The following is a 25,595-nucleotide window of genomic DNA, read 5'->3' as shown; positions in this document are numbered from 1 at the left end:
AATGGAGCCGGAGATCGACAGACGGATCGGTGCGAGTGCCACAGTAATGGGGGCGCTGTGCCGATCCGTTGTGGTGAAGAGAGAGCTGAGCCGAAAAGCGAAGCTCTCAATTTACCGGTCGGTCTACGTTCCTACCCTCACCTATGGCCATGAACTTTGGGTCATGACCGAAAGAACGAGATCCCGGATACAAGCGACTAAATGAGCTTCCTCCGTAGGGTGGCAGGGCACTCCCTTAGAGATATGGTGAGGAGCTCGGCCATCTGGGAGGGGCTCGGAGTAGAGCCGCTGTTCCTCCACATCGAGAGGAGCCAGTTGAGGTGGCTTGGGCATCTATACCGGATGCCTCCTGGACGCCTTCCTCGGGAGGTGTTCCAGGCACGTCCCACCGGGAGGAGGCCCAGGGGACGGCCCAGGACACGCTGGAGGGACTATGTCTCTCGGCTGGCCTGGGAACGCCTTGGGCTCCCCCGAGGAGCTGGAAGAGGTGTCTGGGGAGAGGGACGTCTGGGCGTCTCTGCTGAGTCTGCTGCCCCCGCGACCCGGTCCCGGATAAAGCGGAAGACGACGAGTACGAGTAATTCATATGTACATAATATATGCATCTTCTCATTTGAATATTGTGTATTTACAGCTTTCTTCATGATACTGAATGCAAATTACCTTTGATTGAATCAATTTCTTAATGAAAATACTGGCTAATGTCAGAAGGCAAGTCACTGATTTCTCAATTTTATTGGCTAAAATATTATATACTGTGAATAAATTGCAGTTGTGTAACTCATAGACTGCCCCCTGTCCCGTTTTGCAGGATGATCTGAATCACTAAAGGCGGCATGATGTTCCCATTTCCCAGTAAAATTATCTACAGGTCATCGGATTCGGGCACACTGAAGGGCTCCAGTGTGATAGTGGGTAGGATGAGATGAGTGCCTTCAGATATCCATCCTTGGGCCGTCCTGTTGAAGGTGGGACGTTTGGCCCTTGGATCGTTGAGCTCCTGGTACTGTGGCGGGTTCAGGTCCACCTCAGGAAGTTTGAATGTGATTCCTCTTGGAGCTTTTTCATAACCACCGTAAGGAGTCGCAACCCTGCAATCCAGATCAACATAAAAATTGCTCTGCGTCCCATAACCTTTCACTCATTCAGACTTTAGACTTATGGGGACTGTAGTTTTCTCACCGGTTAAAGCATTTGTATTCAGGGAGCTCCTGCCGTGGCTCTGGTTCTGGCATTCTGAGTTGGAGAGTTTCAGCAAGGTTGGGGTCACTCAGGATGACCTGCTCCCATGGTGAATGGTAAGTCTTATGCACATGTGTGGTGTCCAGCTTTTCTGCGATCATGTCTGAAAAACAAGAGACAACTGCATCAATATCACAACAGATCTATCGGTTTGGTTTGTTGTCAGGACCTTCTTGCTTTTTCAGAGCTGTTTTCTGCAGCCTGAAATTTTCAAAGTGGATGGGATTAAAATAGCTACAGTGAAAACTTAAAATAGCACATTTCAAGTGAGTGCTCGTTGTATAATGAGTTAAGGCTTTACTGAAGCATCGCAGAATGACTGCAGGGCTATTGAAATGGTAACAATAAGTAACACACTTAAATCATCTTTTTGCACAGCACCTTACTAAGATCAACCAGTTGTCTGGAGATAAGTACCGCTAGAACCGAGTGACACGTTTCAAGTGTCTCAGAATAATTAAGCCATGGTTTTATAAATATTTACAAAATCATTTTATTTTACTTTTTTGTGTTCTGCGATGATTGTTATTTTTTTAGTCTTTTCTTGTAAAAGTGAGAACAATCTACTAATCTACTAAAGTCTGTGTCACAATTGACAGATTTACCAAATTTGGTGCATTTTCAGCTCTTTTGACTTTTTTTTTTCAACTTTCAGTCCTTTTTGGACTTGTTTCAGGGTTTATGTCAGCTGATAACACAAACTTAAATCTGAGTACATACATAAATCTCAAATATCCATATTAAACAAAACAGGCTTAATAAAATGCACAATTACCTGAAGATGAATTTGCAGAGCATCCGTGTTCTGGTGGCTCCACTTTAATTTCCACAGAGTGTGTGTTAAGATTCAAAATATCATTCTGCAAAACGACATAAGGAACATGGATAAAGGAACTGTGACGAACATTTAAAAATGTGCACTGCTAGTAATAGGCTCCATTGATGTAGAATAAACTAAAATACCCGTTACAGTTCCACAGCTTATAATCATGCACTGATAAACATGGCAGCAGATCTTCAAGTTAAGTGCCTGAGCAACCTCTCAGATGATACAGCATGTCACAGCTATTGCCCATGTGTTCCACCACTTTTATCTCAGAGAGCATATTTCACTTAGAAAACAGCATGCAACTTTACAGACTGAAATTCACAGACTAGAGAGGATCAGCTTATATCCAGTCATGTAAACCAATCAAGGAATTCAGAGCACAACGGAGCTAACTTACATTCAGCAGAGCGTTTGCTTCGTTTTGAATGCTTTCAAACGTGTACTTCTCAGACCTCCTCTGGCGCATTTTGAAAAGCCGAGAACCTCTGTTGGAGAGCAGCGACAGCTCCTCCAGCATGATGTCTTTTGGAGTGCTGAGCTTCTTTCCCAGGTCCATGACAGCGTCTCCTGACACCCAGAACGATTTGTTTAATTTTGTATTTAATATTCCTGTTTAAAAACAAATTATTATGTCCACGTCTGACAGAAGCAAAAACAATGTAAACGGTCATTTATCATTTGAAAATATCTATTGGGTTTTCTAGATTAGTATCCTATGAAGACTCAACAAATAAAATGTGATAAGTGCAAAATAACAGCAAAAACACAAAATAAACTGTAATGATAGATTTAAAAATAACATTTAAGTTGGTAACTTTCTGGTCAACATGCAAAATGCTTTGAGCAGGGGTTACTTAATGAAGAGTAACATTATTTTAAAAATAATATTACTTAAGGAGAAAAAAGTCATATTTTTTTAAAACAATTAAGTACAGAGAAACTGTTTGATCATAATTTCAGATTCATTTTGTAGACATATAATCGTTCAGATAAAACTATAACATGATATCAAAATTCTCGTACTTTTAAATAATAAAATAAAAATCAGCTAAAAATAACATCTTTACAAAATTCAGATGAACGAACAAGTAACACAAATATTTGTTGTTTTCACAGACCATAGTTTTGGTAATAAATACTTACACTAAGTAATATGTGCATTGTTAAACAGTGCAAACTACTTCTAGTTTCAGTACTGCCTTCTGTATATTTAATTGCTCTTCAGACAGCACAGCAGGCTCAACAGATAGAAAATAAAATTAGAACAACTCTGGGTACATAAAGGAAGTCCCACTGTGTCTGTGTCTGGTTCACAACTGGTAAAACATGCATGTTGTTCATTTATGAAATTAAGCAAAGGTGGGTAGAGTAAACAGAAGTTTTTCTACTTTTTGAAGCTCAGTGTTTTGCAAAATGTTACTCAAGGAAATGTTACTGAGTTAATGTAACTCACTAGAACCCACCTCTGACTGTGTTTGGTGGACAATTGACATTGCAAAAGACCCTGACTGCACCATCTCCATGGTGAAACATGGAGATGGCAGCATCAGGCTGTGGGAATAATTTTCTTTCTTAAGGTCAAGGTAGCTGGTCAAGAAGTTGATGGAGCTGAATACAGGGCACTACAGGAAGAAACCTGTTAGTGGAGGTAAAAGAGCTTCCAGACCTTCCAACAATGAACCTACACATACAGCCAGAGCTAAAATTGGGCTAGATTAAAGGATATTCATGTGCTGGAATAGCCCAGTCAAAGTCCAGATGCAAATGAATGAATAATCTATGCTTATAGACGCTATCCATCCAATCTCTCTGAAAGAAAAAAAAGAAAATGTCCCCAAAGACTCACATATTAAAAGCTGCAAAAGGTGGGCTAAATACATGTGCACATCTTACTTTTCAGATTTTTATGTGAAAATCTTTTTGAAAGCATTGTATCATTGTCCTTCCACTTCACAGTTATATGCACTACTTTGTGTTGTTAAATCACACAACCACCCCCTCCCTACCACCACCACCACCAAAAAGAAAATATCTCTGTCAGTTAGTCATCAACATCTTTGATTATACTCTTTAGGCCATATTCACCGTTTAATTCATTCCCACCTGAAAGTTGCCAAGAAAGAAATGTGGTCAGAAGTTAAAGTTTTTTTGGGGTGAATTTTAAAGGTTTTTTTGTGCTAAACTGTGCTTCAGTCTGGATAAATAGTTTGTTTAATTTTGACTGGTGGGAAAAAACTACCACGTTTAAAGAATTTCAACAAAATCCATTCAAATATGATCAAAACGTCCCTAGTTTCTATTTCTACCACAAGTCCTGTTCCCAAATTGAGCCATCGTTGTGCTTTAGATTAGTTTTGGGTAGAAGATGTTTCCTCATTCACGTGCACAGACAGAATGTACCCCAGCTGTTGCAGACCTTCATGTTACCCAGTCAGCTTCACAGTTGGTCTGCACAGCTTTCCTCCCCTCTTCCACCAACACTCCCACCCAACCAGAAATAGCCTATAGTGAAAGAACGACGACAAAGGATTAGGCAACCTTCACAGTAAATCATCCCAATTTATTTCTGGCTCACACTGGTCAGCAGCCCTGACATTTTGAACTCAGCTTTTTGGTCTGGCAAGCCTCTGCTCTTACACCGCCCTGCAACATGGAGCTCTTTCCAAACAGCGTTTGAGAGCCTTTTCCTTTCTCTCCTACATGTCTGTATTTAGGATTTGTGGCATGAATGGGAACGTAAAAGCACCTTTAACAGGACAGATGAAATCCCTGCTCTGAGTGAGCAATAAAGGACAATAAATTCTGTGCTAGATCACAAGCTTAATGGTAACGGCAAATCACAAAGTTTGGTATGATTTTGCAATATTCTACTATGCTGCATTGATATCAGCATGAAGAAAGATGCTAAATGGCTGATGAGAAACTCTCCTGGACTGGGCTGGGTTATGGTGTTAGTGCTAAGATACCCCCTGCTGGCCTGGGGGTCTCAAGACAATTTGAATTTGTACTGGATAGGGGAACAAATACACTAGCTGTAATAATCTGAATAGAAAGAATTCACAGTTATGTTTACAGAGACTAAATTTAAAGCTGTTTTAAGAATCACTGCTGAATGTGTCTGAGCTGGAGAAACATTTCCGGCTATATTTAACTTTTTGCAAATAGATCACCTATTTTTGAGGTTGTATAGGGTAAGAACGCTGTCAAAAACAATGTGTATGTAAAGACGGAAATGTGTGCATATTAGTCAATAGTTGTGCATAAGTAATATCCAAAAGAGGTATTGTATATTTTCTCTATAATACAAAATAAAATGTTATAGCTTCAAGAAATTACAAACACAAAGTTCAAGTTTACACTTGTGGTTTATTCTTTATGAATACAATGTGCTATAACAGTTTGTGAATACGATTTCTTTTCTTTGAGAATACGAATTTACATCAGCGACTTGGTGTCACGTGATCTCAGGCTGGTTAGTGGAGCATAGTTAGTCGATTCGCCTTGCGCATGCGCTGTCACACTCCTCACCGCCAGTAAACGTAGTGCCAGAATGGGAGGTAATTCAGTCTAAAAGGAATATTAGGAACAGAGGGGAGATAGGGGGGGAATCAAGAGTATTATAAATAAAGCATTGTTCTTATTTTTATAAAATGCAAAACTAAAACATAGAATATAGTTTGTGGCGTTATACAATGATGTACAGTAGGTGGCAGTATGCACCTCTGAATTTGTTGTGAACCGCCAGCAGAAGAAGAGAAGAAGAAGCAGCAATAGCGCCAAAAGAACGGACCAAGAAACTACGGTACAAAGCCAGGTAATGTTAAAAAGTTTATATATGTCTTAATGTCGTTAATATATGCTCTTGGTCCGTCATTTACTGGCGGTGAGGAGTGTGACAGCGCATGCGCAACGTGAATCGACTAACTGTGCTCCACTAACCAGCCTGAGATCACGTGACACCAAGTCGATGATGTAAATTCGTATTCTCATAGAAAATAAATCGTATTCACAAACTGTTATAGCATATTGTATTCATAAAGAATAAACCACAACTGTAAACTTGAACTTTGTGTTTGTAATTTCTTGAAGCTGTAACATTTTATTTTGTATTCTTACAGAGAAAATATACAATACCTCTTTTGGATTTTACTTATGCACAACTATTGACTAATATGCACACATTTCCGTCTTTACATACACATTGTTTTTGACAGCGTTCTTACCCCATAAGGTTGCTTATAAATGCAACAGTAACCTTGGCCCCTCCTACCCAAAAATAAATATATTTCATTTTATTATGTAGCACAATGTATTTCTTCTCATTTTAATAAGCTGATTAGGCTTCGCACTCAGTTTAAGCAAGCTATTAAAAATGATAACTCTTCACATTTATGCACTTTTTTCTTGAACATAACTGCAGAAGTTAAGACTAACTACTCTGAACTGTGCTAACAGCTAAAAACAAGAACAAGACCAACAAAAAAACCTACCTAAAAATTGCTTGAATTCATTATTTAAATGATTAATAAAATTAAGGACTATCCAGTCGGATCATTTTAACTACTTTAAGCATACACTTTAGATTCTGAAAAAGTGAAAGGGTGGTTCCTAAAGAAAATTCCTCTCAGGGCCTCATATAACCTTGGGCTGGCTCTGCTCCTGCCTGATCATTTTACTGTTATCAAATGTATTGAAGCAATAAGTATGGTTTTTAAATGCTTCAAGAAAATATGTCTTTTCTGTCAGCCTAACTCAAAATATTAAACTGTTTTCTATCTTACAGTTATCTATTTAATCACACCTGTGCTGCATCATATTTTGTAGGACTGCAAGCTAAAATCAGCAACAATATATTTGTTAGTTTAACAATGAGTCTGAAAGGTCAGGGATGAATTGTGTCCTAAGAGTGTGTAAGTTGCCAGGCATTAAAACATGTCACCCAGTGCCAACAGAAGACCTCTACCATAAGTTGAAGAATCGCTGTCAGCTGTGGGTGAAGTCTGATCTGCTCCTTTTGCTTCATAAATGCAGAACATAATGTTAGTTTGTATAAATATTTAAGTGCTGGATGACTTAATAGTGGCTTTATTGTGTTGAGCTACAGGAATTGGATCTGTAGAAATATTTTACATGCAAAACAATAAGTAAGTCAGGCTGTATATGTTAAGTATCTGAAGTGGGCAGATGAGAAAATAAAAAGGCACAAAAATCTGGAAACATCTTTTAGATTTTACGCAGTACAGATGTCAGAATTGAAATTCTCCCTGTGAAGCACCACTCTCCATTATTGTAGCCTTATTTCGGTTTTAGTATCAGATTATTCAAGGGTTCCATTTTAAGACGTGTCCATACCTGTTACTGTGTCCCTGCTGTGCAGCCCGTATCCTTGAAGAGGAGACACGGAAACGAACAGGTCAGTAGTGTGATCTTTGCTGATCTTCACGCTCACGGACACTAAAGCCAAACTGTGAGCATGTCTCTGTCTCTGTTGTGATAGGAATGCAGCTTACATCAATAGGCTAAATTTAAACTGTCAAACACTCAAAGCCACTTTCAGGCACCATAGGGCAAGAACAGCGAGGAGAGGAGCAGAGATGATAGACCGTGGATTTCCATTCGGATGTTCTTGGGAATGAAGATTTCCTGAGAAAAATGTGTTTTCTTGTTGCTGACTCTTTGAGGGTTGATGTAGTAAAATGTAACATGCCTCTCTGTAAATTTAATTCCTACTCTTCTGTGTAATAACTGACTTTTGAAAAGTGAGAATAGGCAAAAGAGAAGTAAAACTACACTAAAAAACAACATATAAACAGTAGTTCCCCCAAACACTTGGTAAATATGTGTAGAAAGAGTAAAAGTATTTTTTTATTGTAGTTGCACAATCCCACCCAGCAAAATTCTGAAATATTCAACCTTTAATTAAATCAAACGTATTAAGTTGAGTTCCCTTCATTTTGCCCCTGGGACTCTGTAACAGTGTATTTTGATCAGATGAGACTTACATTGAGCTTTTCAGCAACACACACTTCAGGTGAGTTTGAAGTAAAATAAGAGATGAATTTGTGAAAATAAAGAACCTCAACCCAACTGTTAAATGTGGTGGAGAACCTGTGATGATGTGGACTTTTTCTCTTCTAAAGGCCCAGTGTGTCAGGATCTGCCATTTTGGACTTTGTTTTGGTTTAGTGTTTGTTTACTTTCTCAGTTAGGTGTTTCTATTCCTTTGGGTTTAGTAGTTATGTTTGTTTGTTCCTTCTGTCATCCGGAGAGTTTTGTTCTCTCTCCTGCCTCCTAGTTTTAGTAGTTCTTTCTCCCCTCACCCATAGTTCCCTTGGTGGTTGCTTTCTCATTTATTTATTACTTAGAATGTTTTCTCCTCTGGTTATTATTATTATTAGTATTAGTATTCTTAGAACAGTTCTCTTTGCTTCTTTGGGTTTTCTAGTTTAGTTTCTCGATTAGTGTTTCTGTGCTTGTTTACTGTTAGGTTATTTGTTCTTGCTGCATTCTTCTAGTTTATTAGTTCCCCTTTTCCTTTTGGCCTAAGACCCTTTTTGTTACTATTTACCCAGTTGCTTGTTCCCCTTAAGATTAGTTGTTCTTTCCCAGCCTTGCTCTTTAGTATAGTTCTTCATGTCCCTGCTTTGTCTAGTTAGTGTTTCTTCTGGATTTAGTTTTGTGTTTTATGTTAGGGTTTTTATTTATATAGGTTTCCTTAGGTCTGTTTTCCATTAGTTTAGCTTTTCCTCATGTCCCTGTTTAGTTCTTCCTATAATTACTATTTATGTTAGTTTATGTTTAGGTTTTTTTTCCCTAGAGTTGTCTCTAGTTTAGTTTAGTTCTCCCTTCCAGTCTCTGCATTTTCTAGCTCCCGTTTCCATAGTAACATATTCCCTCAGTTCCCTGCAGCTTGGTCCACACCTGTTTCATGTTTCCTCTGATTACCTGCCTCCCTGTCTAATTGGTCCATTCTCCATTTCCCTCAGCTTACAAGCTCTCTAGTTTTCATTGTTCCTCGCTGGTTCCTCATGTTATTTTACCTCGCTACCGTTGTTGACTTCCTGAGTTCCTCCTTGTGGTTTAGTTTCTGTTTGCCTCCTGAATATACACTTTGGACCACCTGCCTGAACTCTGTACACTGCTTATCTGCCTGTAAGTCTGTCTACCTTCACATTAAATACTTCACCATGCGACCTGCTCGCTGTGTTCTGCATTCTGATCCTGCCACCAAACCCACAATCATGACACAGTGAACCTTGTTAGAGAGCATGACATCATGCACTCTGAAATCTTAGCACACTGAGCCTAAAGGTCTGGTTGACTCCACCAGAAAAACTGAAAATGGGTCGTCATTAGGTCTTTTCGGCAGGATTTATAACAGAAGGTCAAATCAACACAGAAATGGTTCATCAGACACAAAAATTAACCTTTGTTCATGTAGTGTCAGTCTTCAGACCTAAATCAGTTTGAAAAGCTGTGGGTGAGCTCCAATCTTGCTAAATTGTTAGATGGACTAACTAAGTGCCCAGCAAAGGGATGCTGTACAAAGTACATTTTTAAATAAAGGGGCATGTTACTGAAGAAATACTGAAAATGTACTGTTTTCTGGCTAATCCAGATTGATTTTAGACTATTGTTTTCTAAAACTAAAACATGTATGATTGATAAATGAAAAGATGCATGGCCCAAGCGATATTTTAGTTAGATCCTGGTCTATCCTTTCAATTTAAAAATATGTGCTATACATACAATTTAAAAAGCATCAGCATTAAAAAGTGAACAAAAGTACAGCTTTTATATTTTTAATGGTCTTAAAAGTGGAGAAAAACACTTAACTGCACAGTGGTAAAGCCAGAATATTAGGGCTGCATGATGGAAACTCTCAAAATCACAAATCCATTAGTGAAACACCACACAGTATGGGTCTTAGTGAATGTGATAGTCCAAAAATTAACATCTGAAACAACTATTCCTTCTTATTTAAATACACTACCATCCATTAATCAAAACAAAGTCTCTTATGTTCATGCATAAATTACGTTTGTGGTTTACCAAGTGGAATATCATTGTGTAGCCTATATGAAACAGCTCTATCTTAAAACTGTTCAAAAAGACCATGTAACACAAAGAAAAAACAATACTCTGCATGGCATGTGGCAGTCGGTGAAGATGAAACATACAATAGCATGTTTTGTTGCAGCGAAAGAGTTGAGCTAAAGACACATTCATGGAGAAGTTCAACATGTCTAACTTCAGCCGCTGATAATCACACATTCATCAACATCCACCCAGTGGCTGAAAGAACATTGCACTGGAAAATCACCACACCGTCCACAACAAATGTGTTCAAAAATATTCTAAATAATATCATCGGATACTGTCCACACTTGAACTAACAATAGCGTGAAAAGCAAAATTTGTTTGGGCTTTGATGATGATCATCAATATAAAGAAAACTAAAAGCCAAAAGAAACAGCTCATCAAATACTCAAAAGCTAAGTGTGTGTGAAACAAAGTGACTATATCGTTTAAAGCCAACACTGCTGTTCAAGTTACAAACACTCAAATACATACTTATTCCTTTTCTTCTTGGTAAATTCGCCCTCAGAGTACAAACAAAAACATCACACAACACCCCCGAAAACAAATCAATGAACATGTTTCAGCAGAAATATATTTTCATACCATCAACATACTGGATTTTAGTTTGTTATATGTTTCATCCTTGTCAGTGAATCAAACATTTAATAATAACATCCTGAATAAAATGTAAAAAGGCATTAAACATTGTAACATTTTTTGACAGGGTAAACATTATCTGTTAGGGCTAAAGCCACTTATTCACTACTGCTTGTTCTCAATTTAACTATGATGATTGAAATTTAAATCACCTTGTAAATGGCTCTGTTTGCTCTTTGTATCTTGATTTACCCATATGGGTCCTGGTGAGCGTGATTTCTACTCTCTTTATTCATTCAACAATGTCTAGCTGCTTGTTCACAACAGGGTTGGGGTTCAAACAAATCTGACTAAAGGAAGAAAGACTTTTATCAAGAAAAAATGGATTCACCAACCCACTTACAGTACCTTAAAAGTACAATACCTTCATACCTGTTTTTCACATTTCTCGCATTACAACCACACACCTGAATGTATTTCAGTGGAACTTTGTGGCATAAACAACACAAAGTAACAGATAGTTGAGAAGTGAATGGAGATATGTATATGCTTCTCAATTGTTTTTTTTTTTTTACAACAATCTGCAGCTCCCTAAAGGTCTATGGTGGAACTGCGGCCATCAGAGTTGATGGGAACATCGATGGGGCTAAATGCAGGGCAGTTCTGGAAGAAAACCTGTTAGAGGCTGTAAAAGACTTGAGACTGGAGCAGCGGTTCACCTTCCAGCAGGACAATGACCTTAAACATACAGCCACAGCAACAATGGAATGATTTAGAACAATGGATATTCATGTGCTCAAATGGCCTAGTCAAAGCCAATACTTCCAATTAGTCCAATTGAGCATTTGTAGGAAGACCTGAAAACTGATGTTCACAGCTCCATCCAATCTTACTGATCTTGAGCTAGTTTGCAAAAAAAAAAAAAAAGAAGAAGCAGAAATTTCAATCTGGGGATGAGCAAAGCAGGTATAAACATACTCCCAATGACCTGCAGCTGTAATCGTAGCAGAAGGTGGTTCTACAAAGTTTTACCTAACGAGGGCCAAATACAAATGTATGTGACATTTTTTAGACTTTCATTTGTGAAAAACTTTTAAAAAACACACATCATGTTCCTTCTACTTCATAATTAGGCACTACTTTGTGTTGGTCTATTACATAAAGATTTGTTGTTGTAACATGACCAAAAATAAAAATACTTTAAGAAGTATGAATACTTTTACGATGCTATAAATGAATCAGACCCATTGCTGCTAAAAAATAAATAATCAACCTTAAAAGATCACGCTGACCCTATCAAGTCATACTGTATTAAGCTATAGCAACATAATATTTGCTTCGCCATGAAATACTGAGTGAAAAATGTTCCTATAATAACATGTCTTTTTGAGAGTCCCTCAGGATGTTGTGCTGTTGTTCAACTCAGCTGACACCACCAGAAGAGTCACCTCACCACCCATTCTTTATTCAAAGCAGATGTCCTAAACCGCCTAAAAAGTTATAGCATTTGAGACAGTATCTGTAACGTTCTATCAGTCGTTACCTTCTGCTGAAGCAAAGATGTGGAACCTCTGTGCTGGTTGTAAAACTGTAAAATGTGGCTATATCTGATGTAGGCCTTCTTGCTTTGCTTATTCTCAGTGGTATTAACTTCTGTGCGTCTCACCATAAAAATGAGAGAACATATTTGGACTTTGAGCTTTGAATCCAAGACTGATAGGTCTCAGAGGCTGAGCAGGTCTGAATGGAGGCCCGTAGAAGGCTGGTTTCTCAGGGGAAACCGTCCTGCTCGCGGACAGTCCCTGAACAGACAGGGCCAGATGCTGCTGGTGAGTGTTACTCACAGCGGCAGAATCGAGAGACACCCGGCGCTTCCATTCTTCTGGAGGCTCGGGCAGAGATCTGTGGCGTGCTGCAGCCATGACATCAGAAGCAACAAAGGACACGGGGCTCTGGAACATGAAGGCCTCATCAACAGAGCCGATTGGGCTCCTCGACGCTGCCTCCCATGGCGTCGGAGGTTTCCTGTAAAAGGATGTTTCCTTCTTTGTAGATGAAGAAGGCGGCTGGACTCCAGGTGTGCTCAGAGGTGACAGATATCCAGGAGAAGGCAGTGAATTCAGTCGCTGCGGGAGGCTTAGGGAGCGGCTCCTGCCAAAAACCTAAAAACAGAATCAGGAGCTTACTATTCATAAGCAGTTGTGCAGACTCTGCTGCCATCAATGGGCTTTTTTAAAGTCTGAACAGGTGAGTGTTTATTTCAATAACAGTTAACTAAAATTGTTGTCTACCGAGTATGATAATGACATGAATGAAGGACATTTTTACTCTTAATAATGAAATGACAGACTTTTTTGTGCAAAGTAGGAAATCAAAAGAATGTAAGATTTGTTTTGTGTGTGTTCATTTTTGCCAGTTAAATAATGCATTAATAAAGCCCTGGACTACTACTTTCCTTCAGTAGGATTTTGGTTTGACTTCATAACCTTTATATTCTGTTTAGAAAAGCAGTTTGTTATATTTTTCAAATCTATTTTCTAAACCAAATGTCAAAGCCATTTTTAGGACTTTTTGAGTGTTACTTTGATCAACAAAGAAATATAAGGATGTAAAATATTGATAAGATCCAATGTCTATCAAACTTATTTTATAGCAAGAAAACGTGTAAATCTCACAAATTACCTGATGTTGCTTCAAAGACCTTAAAACAGACACATTTGAAATGTAAAAACATATTATACTGTGCTTGGAACTACTTCTTTGCCAGTCTCATCTTGTTTTATTTGAAAATCTAGCCAAAATAGCTTTAGCATGGACATGTTTTATTTAGTATGCGTCTCTTTGGGTCTTATTTGGGTATTTATTTCTGTATTTTCTATTATCTGTATTTTCTTTAGCTCTGTTTACTTAGTGTTCATTGTTCTTCTAGTTATTCCATGTTTCTGTGATGTTATTAGTCTAATCTGCCCAGTTCCTTATCCTCGCTCCCCTCTCAGCTGCCATTCATTGTATTGGTTGTACTCACCTGGTTTCTGTAACACAATCACACCTCTGCAGTATTTAATCTACTCAATTTTTTTCTTTCATTGCTGGATCCTACTGTTCCTGTGTGTTTCCCTCATGTTCTGTGACACTCTCTGTCACTAGTCTGCCTCTGTCCTGTTGCTACCTTATTCCTCCTCAACACACACCAAACATGACAACCGATACTAATAATAATCTTACTTGTTATAACCATAGTACTTTTACTGCTACTACTTCAACTACTACTACTATTAATACTCAAAGTAATATTAATAATAACAACTGTTATTATTACCTTGTGTGTGTCCTGTAGATGGTTAAAATGAAAACAGATCCTGCTCAATAATAAACGCTGTTTAGAAAACTAAACAAAATGGAGCTTTTTGTCTGTATAATGTTTTTGAGAAACATTCAGTGTTAATTCTTTAGAGTTCATTCATCCTCAAAGTTTTGTTTTCTACCTGCATCAAAACCAATTCAGCAATTATTGCTATGGTCCTAAAATAATAGCATTTTAACTTGAAACCATTTGGACTGGATTTTCAAGGTACTAGTTACAGTACTTCGGAAACATTTTGCATAGAGATTTATGATATAAATGATTGCCTTAAGATTCTGGTCCTGACTTATAGAGGTCTTCATGGTCAAGCCCCAACTTATATCAGTGAACTCTTATATCCGTACAATCCCCCCAGGTCTCTGAGGTCATGCGATAAAGTCCTACTGGCTGTACATCACACAAGGCTGAAAACTAAGGGTGATAGAGCTTTTGCAACAGTAGCTCCCCGACTCTGGAACTATATCCCCTTGTGTATAAGGACTGCGGATTCGGTGGTGTCTTTTAAAAAACAGCTAAAAACTCATCTTTTTAGGCTTGCGTTTGGTTAGTTTATTTTTGATTTTATCTTATCTTCTATTTTACATTTATAAATATATTATTCCAATTGTGCCTTGTATTAGTGTTGTGAAGCACTTTGTGATCTGTGTCTTGAGAGGTGCTATATAAATAAAATTTTACTTACTTACTTATTTACTTAAGTCATTTTGTCTTAAAACCAGGTAAGTACCTCACCACGACAATTGCTTAAAGACAAAGATTATAGCAAACGTTTCCCATTTGCTGAAGGTGGGTAGGTGAATGAGCAGTGAAACAAAAACACACGTGTATTTTCAGCATTGCAGTGTGAACTTACTGCTGGCAGTAGATTCTGTAAAAGTGTGACATTGTGAGACAGATGGAAGTATTGGCCGCTCAAAGCAGTTCAAAGTTATCAACACACATATAACAACAAATAGGTGGAAAGAAATTTAATAGCATGACAGCGCTACAAGAAGTTCAGAAAACTGAAATGTCAGAAAAACAGAGACAGGACAGCTGTTGCTTTGGTTTTATTATGAATTGCTAATAATAACATGAATAAATATTCTAACATTAAGATATTTGTAATTTATCTGCTTTCTAGAAAATAAATTCTCATTAAAATAAAATATCACATTTAATAATTACATGAGGGATACTTTTATCTGTGGTGATATAATCAGAGTCTGGAATGAGACTGACAGAATTATGAATTGTGCGCAGAAATTGTAATGCAGTCACAGATTTTACCCCAGAATAACGGATAACAGAATAAAAGATTAAAATACTCCTTCAAAGGGGCAGCGCAGTTCAGTCGTTGTTATCCAGATCGATATCAAATAAAAGAGATTTTGTTATTTGATTTGACCAGGAGAGTTAGGGATCATTACTGCTACATATGAAAACGGTGAATTTCATCTCTTAAAAAAAGAAACTAAACGAAAGTGACCAGAAGACGCCTCTCTGCATTCATCATTGCACATGTAAAGGCACTTCCTGAGAACCATTTAACATTAATTTATCCTCTAACATCATGTCTACAGCCATGTTCCACATTGTTGGAAGGTAGTGTGTTACTATTATTCCTTGGGAACTGGTGTGTTTCTCTGTCTTAGAAGTGCCATGAGATGACCTCCCAAATGGTGCTACATTAAATAAACTGAACTAAAGGTTTAGTTTGAATTCAACAATCATAACCTGCAAATGGCTACATATATTAATTAGATCTACTTTTGTTCATCCTTTTAAGACATTTGTGAAGCCACCCAGTTGCAGATGTACTAATGCGTCTTCTCAGACTACAACAAAGCATGACCATGTACAGTGTTATATTGAGGAAAGCATAGCAACAGGCTTCCACTGCTTTGCTGTCCCCACCGGCTTCTTAGCTGAGAATTTTGGCCGCGGAGCCATTTGACGCACGCCTCTGGCAATGAGAGATGCTGGAGAGAAAGCTGAAGCAATGCTGTCGCTAAAAGATGAATGCTGCGAAGACGTGCTTGCAGGTCGGGAGCCTTGTGTTTGCTTGCTGCTTGTGAGAGGGGCAGCACTTGCAACAGCAAGCTTCTCCCCCAAAAGCTTGTCTGTTGAAAGTGGCTCAGCTGCTCTTGTGCTTTGAGTGTAAAAATTTGGGGGACTTACCGATTTAGAAGCCTTAGCAGGGGCCTCAGCCTTGCTTTGAGCAGCAGACTCAGAGGGATTATAAGGAGAATAAGAAGAGTCGGCTCTTTGTTTAAGGCTTTTAGTAACTTCAAACTTTGACACAGGAGTTGGTTTAGGGCTGGGGCTTTTGGCCTCAGAGGCTGCATCATATGTGAACAGGGATGAGTCCAATTGGTAAGGCTGATGTTTCATGATATCTAAGGAGTTTAGTTGCTTAGCAACTGATTTAGGTTTCTCTTTGGACTTGGGCTTGGTTTTGGGGCTTGTGGAAGGGGGCTGTTTGGCTGCCGATGGAGGGTAAAAAGGAGACAGAAGAGGATTATATGACAGCGGTGGTGGGGCACGAATATTGGATGAATATCTCCAAGAGTTAGGGAGGGATGAGGTTGGGGAGGGCGATCTTGTTTTGTTCACTTGCACCGTTTCACTATCAATGACAAACTTCTCCATGAGAGACTGTCTTTTAGCAAACAACTTTGCACCTTTTCCTGCCATAGTTGGTCCATTGCTGCCTTGATTAATACCTCTGTCTGAAACTCTGAGCTTTGGATAAACCTCTAAAGATTTTGGTGACTGAAGGCATGACTTCTCTGCCTGTGGTCGGCAAGGGGCAACCAAGTTTAGAGCACTGTCTGACTTATTCTTTGAGTATGAAAGTGGGCTATAAGTAGGGCTGTGGGCCTGCTTACTCACAGGGGAAAGTGACGGCTGTTGACTCCAGCTATTTGCGATTGGCTGAAGATGCAGCTGAGAAGAGGAGATGACTGGAACCCGGGCATTGGCAGGTGTTTGAAGTGATGCCTCTGTTTGATCTGATGCCCAGTGGCCGGCCATCTGTTGAGGCTGAGCCCAGCCTTGCTGCTGTAAATAATGCTGACCATGTAGGCCGATGGGGCTGTGACAGGGTTGGGAAACGGGACTTCTTGAAGGAATATGGGGCTCGCTAGAAGGACTCCTCCTCAGCCAGGGTGGGCATGCTGGATTAATGGTGGGTTTTGGTGCTACTGGAGGGGGATTTTTGAGTTTTATTGGTTTGGGTTGCATAAAGTTACAAGCCTCAGCACCCAAACTGAAGCAGTCTTCTTCTGACTCAATATAAGACTTTCTTTCACCTTTGCTTTGGCTGTAAAGTTCGGATTCTTTTGCAGACACTGATGAATTCTTACTTGCTGTTTTCCGCTTTGACTCTGGTAATATGCCGGTCTTGATGGCAGGCACAGATATTCGCTCATCTCTTGAGGCTATAATGTCTCCAGTTGGGGACCAAACCTTGGGGTTAGAGTTTATCGGTACAGGGACTTTAAATGTTAGTTCATGCTTCTTCATGGCTGGACTGACACCACCAGACATGGCGGCAGGTCCAAGTGTTGAGCTATCTTGAAATCCCAGAAAAGGTTTGGCAGTTCTATTTGGCACCATAGGTTTCAGCATAGTGGAGAGGTGGTTCACCTCTTGAATATCTGAATGGTAATCCATATGCTTCTTCAGATTTACATCACTCACATTGGTCTCCTCAGCATGTATGTACATTTCTTTACTTTCATAAATATCCTGTGCTCCTGCATGTTGTGTTTCTTTCAAAGCGTCCTCAGGAAATGCTTCACATCTCTCTCTCTCTTCCTCTTGCTCTGACACCAGTTCATCGATTTGTTTGCGACGCTGTGCAAACATCAAAAGTCCCTTTCCCTTTGTCTCTGGTAGCACATTCATGTCTTGACTACTTCCGCAGTTCAGACTTGGATTATGGTGCCAGTGATGTTTAAAATACTGCTCCTCAAAGTCAGAATCACTTGAACCCATGAAGGTATAACCAGCAGATCTAATTTCATCAGTTTCACCTTCTATTTGACCTGAGCTGTCGAAGGCATGAGCACCAGTTCCGTAACTCACAAGAGTGTACTTCTTGACCCTCTGGCGGCGTTTTTTAAAGAGCAAAGCTCCCTTGTTTTGGGGGTTGGGTGCATTGGCCAGGAGTTGGGCAATTCTCTTACATTTAGACTTGGTCTCTTTCACGTGTCTCTCTGATTGGCTCTCTTTGTGACTGAGCCCTAAGATGAAGAGCAAGAAGGGGACAAAAGGAGAGAAAAGGGAGGGCATTGAGAAATTGAAAATTTACAAAGATTACACACCAGTCAGGCATAACATTTTGACCACCCTGACTGACTTAAGGGTATTCTAGCCCCATAGGCAACAAGCTGTGGATTCTGACACCTTTACATCATAACCAGTATTTATTTCTTCAGCAATCTAAAATACAATAGTACATCTGTTGGGTCTGACCACACAGGTAATTTCACTCCATGAGGGCATTAAAGATCTGGTTGCTGGTTCACCACTTCTGCATCTTTACACTACATTTGATAGATACTGGCCACTGCAGACACTTCACAAAAGCTGCAGGTGGGTAGATCCTCTGACCCAGTCTTCAAGCCATGGCTATTCTTTGGATTTCTTATTTTTCATGCTTCTAATACATCAAAATTGGGAGAAAAAAAAATGTTTACTTGCTGGCAAAAATATCCCAGCCAATGAATGCTGCCATGATGAATAGATAATCAGTGTTTTTCTTTTTATATATCAGTAGTCATAATGTTATGCCTGATTGTTATATGTATTATGCATCGATCCATTTTCTATACCCGCTTCTTCCATACAGGTTCGTGGGCATATGCATTATTTTGAATAAAAAAGACATGACCAAAAAGTCAGTCACAGCATTAAAATGAACACTATTTGATAATTATCTACTCAATGAAATAGAAGTTTTTTTAAAACATAAATATTTAAATGAACCTTTTCAAATAAAATTCCTTTCATCTTCCCCTGCTGAAGCAAGCACACTAATAAAAGCATCATATTTACTTACAGCCAACCCATGAGGTATCCAAAGGCAAGAAAAGTTGGGGGGTCACTTTCCATTGCCGTCAAGTATTACGATTGGGAAAGAGATCGGGTGACCCTCCAGGGTGACACATGTTGGTGTCTGTCAAATTTGCTTCTGCCAGCCTCACCTTATGGTCATATTTTATTCTTGTCCTGCTCAGACTAATAAAGCTCTGGGAATCCTCCCCCACTAAGCTCACCTCAAATAAATCCCATGTAACCGCATGAAAATAGCTGCACCTATTGTGATACTTTATTTCATTTATTTATCGGCCAAACAAAATCTTTTAGCTCTGTATAAGTAAATGCAGACAGACAACAGTGCAGTTTGTTTTGTCAGATGTTATTTTTAAATTAATGGCTGCATTTGAAACAAACACAACATGGTATCTCATCTTTTTATCAGTTATAAACATTCATTTCAGTTTAGAAATAGATTTCAATCCATGCTTTGCAATCTAGGTGGTTAGCTTCAGTGAGATATATTAGCAGAATAGTAAAATCGATACTTACGTGAGTACCTTGCCCTTTGCCTGTCTGGTCTGCAGAGATCCCTGTCAGACCCCAAGTTCCTCGTCTCTGTCTGTTCAGCACCCTCGTCAGAAATTCCAAAGATGACAGAAGCAGGAGGTGCTTCACTACTCCCTCCTTCCTCTGAAGATTCAACCCCCCTGTTCTCAGTCCCTGGGCCCTGCCTATCACTGGCCCCCAGGGGCTTTTCTGAGCTCAGGGTCAGGGCCTTGGTCATCTCAGCAGCAAAGCCAAGAGAGGAGGAGGAAGAGCAGGAATGCTGGCATAATTTGGAATCTGGGAGCTCTGGGGCAGAGGTTGCTGATGTTTCTGAAACTTGGATGTGAGGAGATTCTGTGATGGATTCTCTTGATTCAGAGAGGTAAAAATCATCATTTACTTGGTCGGAAATGGACTCTTCCTGCTCGCTCTGTTCCAGGAGAGATCCTTGGCCATCTGCAGGTTCCCTGTCTTGCAACTGAAGACACTCTGGAGACTGAGACAAGGGAATATGAGCATTCTGTGTGTCTGAGAGGTACTCTGATTCACTGTCATCATCTTCATTATAGGACTCGGCCAAAGGCTCAGGAGGACAAACCTCCTGGGAACCTTCTGACCCTGACCAGAGAGGACTATGTTCAACGTCTTCATCTTGTGGTTCCATATTTTGTGGTCTTTCACAATGTCTTTTTTCCTTCATCAAGACAAAAACAGGTCTAAATTAACCCCAGATAACCTTTTCACATGAAATATAGATTATAATCAACATAACTTTGAACATTTTAAATGTACCTGTGGCAGTCTCATGGTGTGAAAAACATGTGATTCCTAACAAACTCTAAGATAATAACTTAGAAACTATATTAAATGATAAACATAAAAAAAAAAAATTAATCTTGTAGGCAAAATTATTAAAATGCAGAAACATTCCAGTTTAATGTTGGTCGTTTACATATTCATTTTTCACCAGGGAACCATTTTTTTTTTGCCCTTTTGGCAATATTGGGAGAATTACAAACATGTAGTTCCCCAAATCATTCCTATCCCCAAATGGAAAGAGCAACTTTGGTCTGACTGTTTCATCAGGGCTGTAAATGGAATGGTATGTAATACCAGGAGGGAAAACAGCATTCATGTCCAAGTGTATAAGCAAAACAATTGTGTGGCTGTTTCCCAAACTCTTGTTTACACAGCAAGGTTTTTTTGCCTCTGCAACTAGTCTCAGTGCTGCAGCAGCTGTCAGCATGCCCATTTAAGACATGCTAGGCACACTGTGTGTTTTCTACACTGTATAGATTATCTTTTACTCAACAAAAAAATAATCCATCTTTTGTAAATTAATACATTTTATTGGTTATTTACAAAATCGACACTTAAAGAACCTTCAGACATCCTTTACTTATATTTTAAAAACGTTACCTGAAATTTGAAAAGTGAAACATGCAGTCTGTTCTTTGGGAAGATGTGTTCAAACTGTGAAAACTGTCTCCATACACAAAAATAGAAACAGTTGGCTTTGACCACCAGAGAGGTGTGCCATAGCACTGCAGCAAAGCTACACATCATGGTCATCTTCTTGCTGACCAGACGTTAACACATACGTAATCCTGCACAAAAGCCTATTTTAGTGATATCAGTTTTATTTTATATGCCCACAAATCAGGTGAATATCAGCCTAGCTCAGAAGCCAGTAGAGCAAAGTAACAATTAGCAAAGCTGGGGCAACAATCCAGAAGGGGAAAAAACATCAGCCACAACCACATGCTCCTCGCAAGATTTCTGATATATGGACTAAAAGCACCTGCATACTGACTGTGCAAGACTGCCCTTTTAAAGAAAAAGCATGTTCAAGCTTGTTCGAAGTTTTTTGGAGAACATTTAGACACCAAAGTTGAACTATTTGGATTTTTTTACAGACCTCATGTTTGGTGAAACAATGGTACGGCATATCACATAAAAGAAATACCATGGTGGTGGGGGTATATTTCATGGTACAGACAAACTCCATCTAATTGAAACAAGGATGAACCAAGATGTGTCCTGAGATGTTTCTGATAAGAACTTGAACATGAAACAGGGGTGGATTTTTCAGCATGACGATGACCTCAAACACGCAGTCAAGGGACCTTGATTGATTACAGAGAAAGAAACTAAAGCTGCTACAATGGCTCAATCATCCAACATTATTCCAGTGGAAAATCTGAGTCATTTCACTGTATTACACGTAACCTATGGGCCTGTTTGTTCTGATTACTTGGCATGTATAGGTTACCTGGGTTGTTACCGACATCAGGTGTAATTTTCTTGTCAATTGCCTCAGTAGAAACAAATTCACTGAGAAAGGATGACGTGTTCCATAATTATATTTGTTGTATGCAGCTGTGCTATTACATAAAGCTAAACCCTTTTTGAAAGCTGGCCAAGTTTCAGAGGAAAACCGTCCCCTCCAAGCTTCTCTTCACACTTGGTTCCACTTCATTTGAACTCTCGCCCAACATCATATCTGCATTTGGTGCTGCAGGGATTTCTTTCTCCTAGTATGGCTAAAACTTCACTGTGTTGAACTGTTGTCATGGAAACAGGGAGTCACTATCCCTGCCGAATGAGAACCCTCTCGGTCTGAGGGGTGACCCTAAAGACTGAGCTAAAGAAGATTCAAGGTTTCCATGTTACCCAACATTTAGACTGTATAAGTGCAACTGCTAATGAGAAACAAATACATGTTTTTGGCACTCTCTATTACATCACGGGCCTTAAAATAGCTAAAATTAGAACTGATTCTAAGGTTTCTGAAGAATGGACCCACACAGGCCCAAATATTTTAATCTGCTTTATCATTTTCAAGCTGTTTTTTTGACTATATTCCAGCTTCTTTTAGAAAATGTAAGCTGCTCAAAAAGTCACTATATAAAAAGAAAAAGTGCCACAAAACTATGGAACTGCCATGATACTGATTATTGCCTATTTTGTATAAGCACTTAGTCAACTCAAAGCAATGCAGTTCACGATGATTCATATATATCAATATCAAGCTTCATTTTTCAAGAAAACTAAAACAAATCAAATTACAGTAATTGGAGCTGTGAGGAGAACAAACTTACTTGCCAAGTACTTACAGCTATTATCCTTGATGCAATCCAAAGTTTGTCCTTCTGTTGCCATCCAGTTCTGCTTTACAGCAGTATATTAGAAGGTGGATCTCTTTTGAATGGCTTATGGCTTATGAAACTGCTTACAGTGTAGCCTGGGTCATTCATGTATTCAGCAGTATTTAAGCAGAGAGAAGGAAAGGTCTCCTTGCCTTCACCCCCGCACCCCCCGCCCTCCCCGTCCAACCCAGACTCCTCTCAGTTAGCATCATGTAGCTGCAGCAGCCAGGTGACATCATGACCTTCAAACTATTAAGATATTTTTAGTCATCTGAAATGTCCATCTGATTTTATGTTTTTTTTCTCTAAAGTAATGAGGAAAAAAAATACCATTTTATTTGCTCCTTTCAAATTCTTTAACCTATTTTTTATGTGCCTTGCAAAAGTACTCATACTCCTTAAACTTTTCAGATTTTGTCACATTTCAATCAAACAACAATGTAGTTTAGGGGAATTTTATGTCCCTCATCAATACAAAGCAGTGAAATGGAGAAAAAATGATATGTGGTTGTAATTTTCTCACAATTAAGAATCGCAAAAGTGTGATCTGCATTTGTTTTTTGTCACTTTTACTTCAGTAGCCCTAAATAAAATCCAGTGCAATTCCAATCAGAAGTCACCAAATTAATAAACAGAGACCACCTGTGTGCAATTTAATCTCAGTATAAATTGAGCTGCTCTATGAAGGCATCAGAGGTTTATTAGAAAACTCTAGTGAACAAAGAGCATCATGAAGACCAAGGAACAGCAGAAAGGTCAAAGATGAAGCTGAAAGCACAGTTAGGTTATAAATATCTCGTTGAACATCTCACAGAGCTCTGTGCAGTCCATCGCCTGAAGATGGAATGACCCTGGCAGAATTGCATACCTACTAAGACATGGCAATTCACCTAAACTGACAGATCGGACAAAGAGAGAATTAATCAGAGAAGCAGTCATGTGGTCCACAGTAACTCTTAAGGAACAGAGGAGGGACAATCTGTCGACAGGACAGCTATTAACTGTGCATGCTACAAATCTGGCATTTATGGAAGAATGACATGTAGCAGCCCTGTTTTATAAAGAAAGTCATAAGAAGTCCTTTTAACTGTCTGTCACAAACCATGATAGGACACCCTAAACACATGGACAAAGGTGCTCTAGCCCGATGACACTAGAAGTGAATCCTGTAATGAAATGTAGTTTTGTCAAGATCATACTGTGAGGATGCTTTTAGTTTTGCAGGGGCATGGAAGCTGATTGAGTTTGTTGAGAATTGTTGGGAAGAAGGATGACACTAAAGAAAAACCAATCCTGAAAGAGGTCTTGTGAAGACATGAGACTGGGGCAGAGGTTCTCCTTTAAGCAGGGCAACAACCCTAGAAATGCAGTCACAGCTAGAATGCAGTGGATTATGAGAAACCATATTCATCTTAAACGGTCCATTCAAAGTCCAGATCTAAATGCAATGTAGCATCTATGACAAACAAAATGCAGTTCAGATAAAGCTATACTGCACAAAACAATTGGAACAAAATCAGATTGTAAATGTACAAAGCTGACTTTGTAGCTGTGGATGACTTCCTGCCTGAGGGGGGTGATTACAAATGAACACCACACATTACAGATTCCTATTTAGAAAAAAACATTTCAAAACCATCTTTTATGTCCTTTCTACTTCACAGTTATGCACTATTCTGTGTTGGTCTCTTACATAAAAGTATGTGGGTGTAAGGTGACAAAATGTGAAAAAGTTCAACAAGTAGGAATAGTTTTGCAAGATATTGCAAACTTACTTAGCATTACTCTTACTGAAAAATAAAAGTGGATAAAATATGCTACCACAAGCAGCCCGAAATTTGCATACATCAAAACAAAATGTCAGCCTAGTATGTTTGACCCAAATCTAAAAGAGCTGTCATCAGGTACATCATTTTCAAGTGTTTTAAAACAGCTACCAAAACTGTCCTCAGGAAGCAGGAAATCAGGCCAATGGCACTATTAAGTGTATGATTTAAGCTAATATTCCAACTGGAGACCATGTTATAAAATGTTTTCACTTTTTAGTAAAGTAGAGCTAATAAATCACATCACAAATGAATTACTTAATGCCATTTTTAGAGCGCCGCCTCATTAACAACAAAAACAAAGCAAAACAAGTTTGTACAAACCATTTTTATACGACCATTCATGCAAGTCTTTTAACAGCCAGCAGAGGTCGCACATTCTTTATATCTGAATAGAGGTAGTAATTCCTTAAACAACTGATCGGGGCCTTTTATTTTGAAGGACAGTCTGTAGTATAGTTTAGACTAGAGGGTGACACGGGAGTGGATTTTCTCTCCTGTCCCATCCCGCTCCTACAGAAAAATGTCTTGTCCCATCCCAATCCCAGGCCAGCATAACGAAAAAAATCCTGTCCCATCCCACTCCTGGTAAATTGACTCCCACTCCCATCCCACTCCTGTGCCACTCCCATTTTTGTTTTCTTCATTTAGTCTTTTGGCAATTTCTTTGAAGGACCATTTAGGTCCCTGTTTTTAGTTGTAGTAAAGGCCAGTTAAAGTAAAAAGAATACTAATGAATAAATAATAAAATATTAAACAAGGAAACAGACCATGCCTATCTTAGTCGAATAAACAAAATGTACCTAGTTGTATTTCACTTATTTATTAAGTGACTGTTTCCTTTGAGCAATGACATTACTTTTATGTTTCAAGTTGCTGAAACGAAAGAAAAATGCACCTAGCAAGAGAACTGTACTTGTTGAACAAAAGGG

General features: G+C 39.0%; 2 protein-coding genes across 6 annotated transcripts; both read right to left on the bottom strand.

Moving 5' to 3' along the window:
- Window positions 1-718: 718 nt before the first annotated feature.
- Window positions 719-9,210, bottom strand: myoz2b (myozenin 2b). Of its 4 annotated transcripts, none has more exons than XM_047366579.1 (6): window positions 9,112-9,210; window positions 7,424-7,456; window positions 2,469-2,638; window positions 2,018-2,102; window positions 1,183-1,345; window positions 719-1,091 (listed from the first exon to the last, which is right to left on the bottom strand). In XM_047366579.1, exons 3-6 carry the CDS (start codon window positions 2,625-2,627, stop codon window positions 866-868), a joined length of 633 nt encoding a protein of 210 aa, XP_047222535.1. In that variant the 5' UTR covers window positions 2,628-2,638; window positions 7,424-7,456; window positions 9,112-9,210; the 3' UTR covers window positions 719-865. The 4 variants fall into 4 exon arrangements, with proteins under 4 accessions (XP_047222535.1, XP_047222534.1, XP_047222532.1 ...); XM_047366578.1 differs by having other exon boundaries at window positions 2,469-2,680; window positions 9,112-9,147; XM_047366576.1 differs by lacking the exon at window positions 9,112-9,210 and having other exon boundaries at window positions 7,424-7,535.
- Window positions 9,211-9,857: 647 nt separating this feature from the next.
- Window positions 9,858-20,375, bottom strand: synpo2b (synaptopodin 2b). Of its 2 annotated transcripts, XM_047366819.1 has the most exons (3): window positions 19,692-20,375; window positions 16,989-18,343; window positions 9,858-12,912 (listed from the first exon to the last, which is right to left on the bottom strand). In XM_047366819.1, the coding sequence occupies exons 1-3, from the start codon at window positions 20,350-20,352 to the stop codon at window positions 12,397-12,399; spliced, it is 2,532 nt and encodes an 843-aa protein (XP_047222775.1). In that variant the 5' UTR covers window positions 20,353-20,375; the 3' UTR covers window positions 9,858-12,396. The 2 variants fall into 2 exon arrangements, with proteins under 2 accessions (XP_047222775.1, XP_047222774.1); XM_047366818.1 differs by lacking the exon at window positions 9,858-12,912 and having other exon boundaries at window positions 15,068-18,343.
- Between the last annotated feature and the right edge of the window lie 5,220 nt (window positions 20,376-25,595).

This window comes from Girardinichthys multiradiatus, chromosome 5 (assembly GCF_021462225.1).
Source record: "Girardinichthys multiradiatus isolate DD_20200921_A chromosome 5, DD_fGirMul_XY1, whole genome shotgun sequence".
Lineage (NCBI taxonomy): Eukaryota > Metazoa > Chordata > Actinopteri > Cyprinodontiformes > Goodeidae > Girardinichthys > Girardinichthys multiradiatus.
Note: the sequence above shows the minus strand (reverse complement) of the source record. Positions and strands in the feature narration are given on the sequence as shown.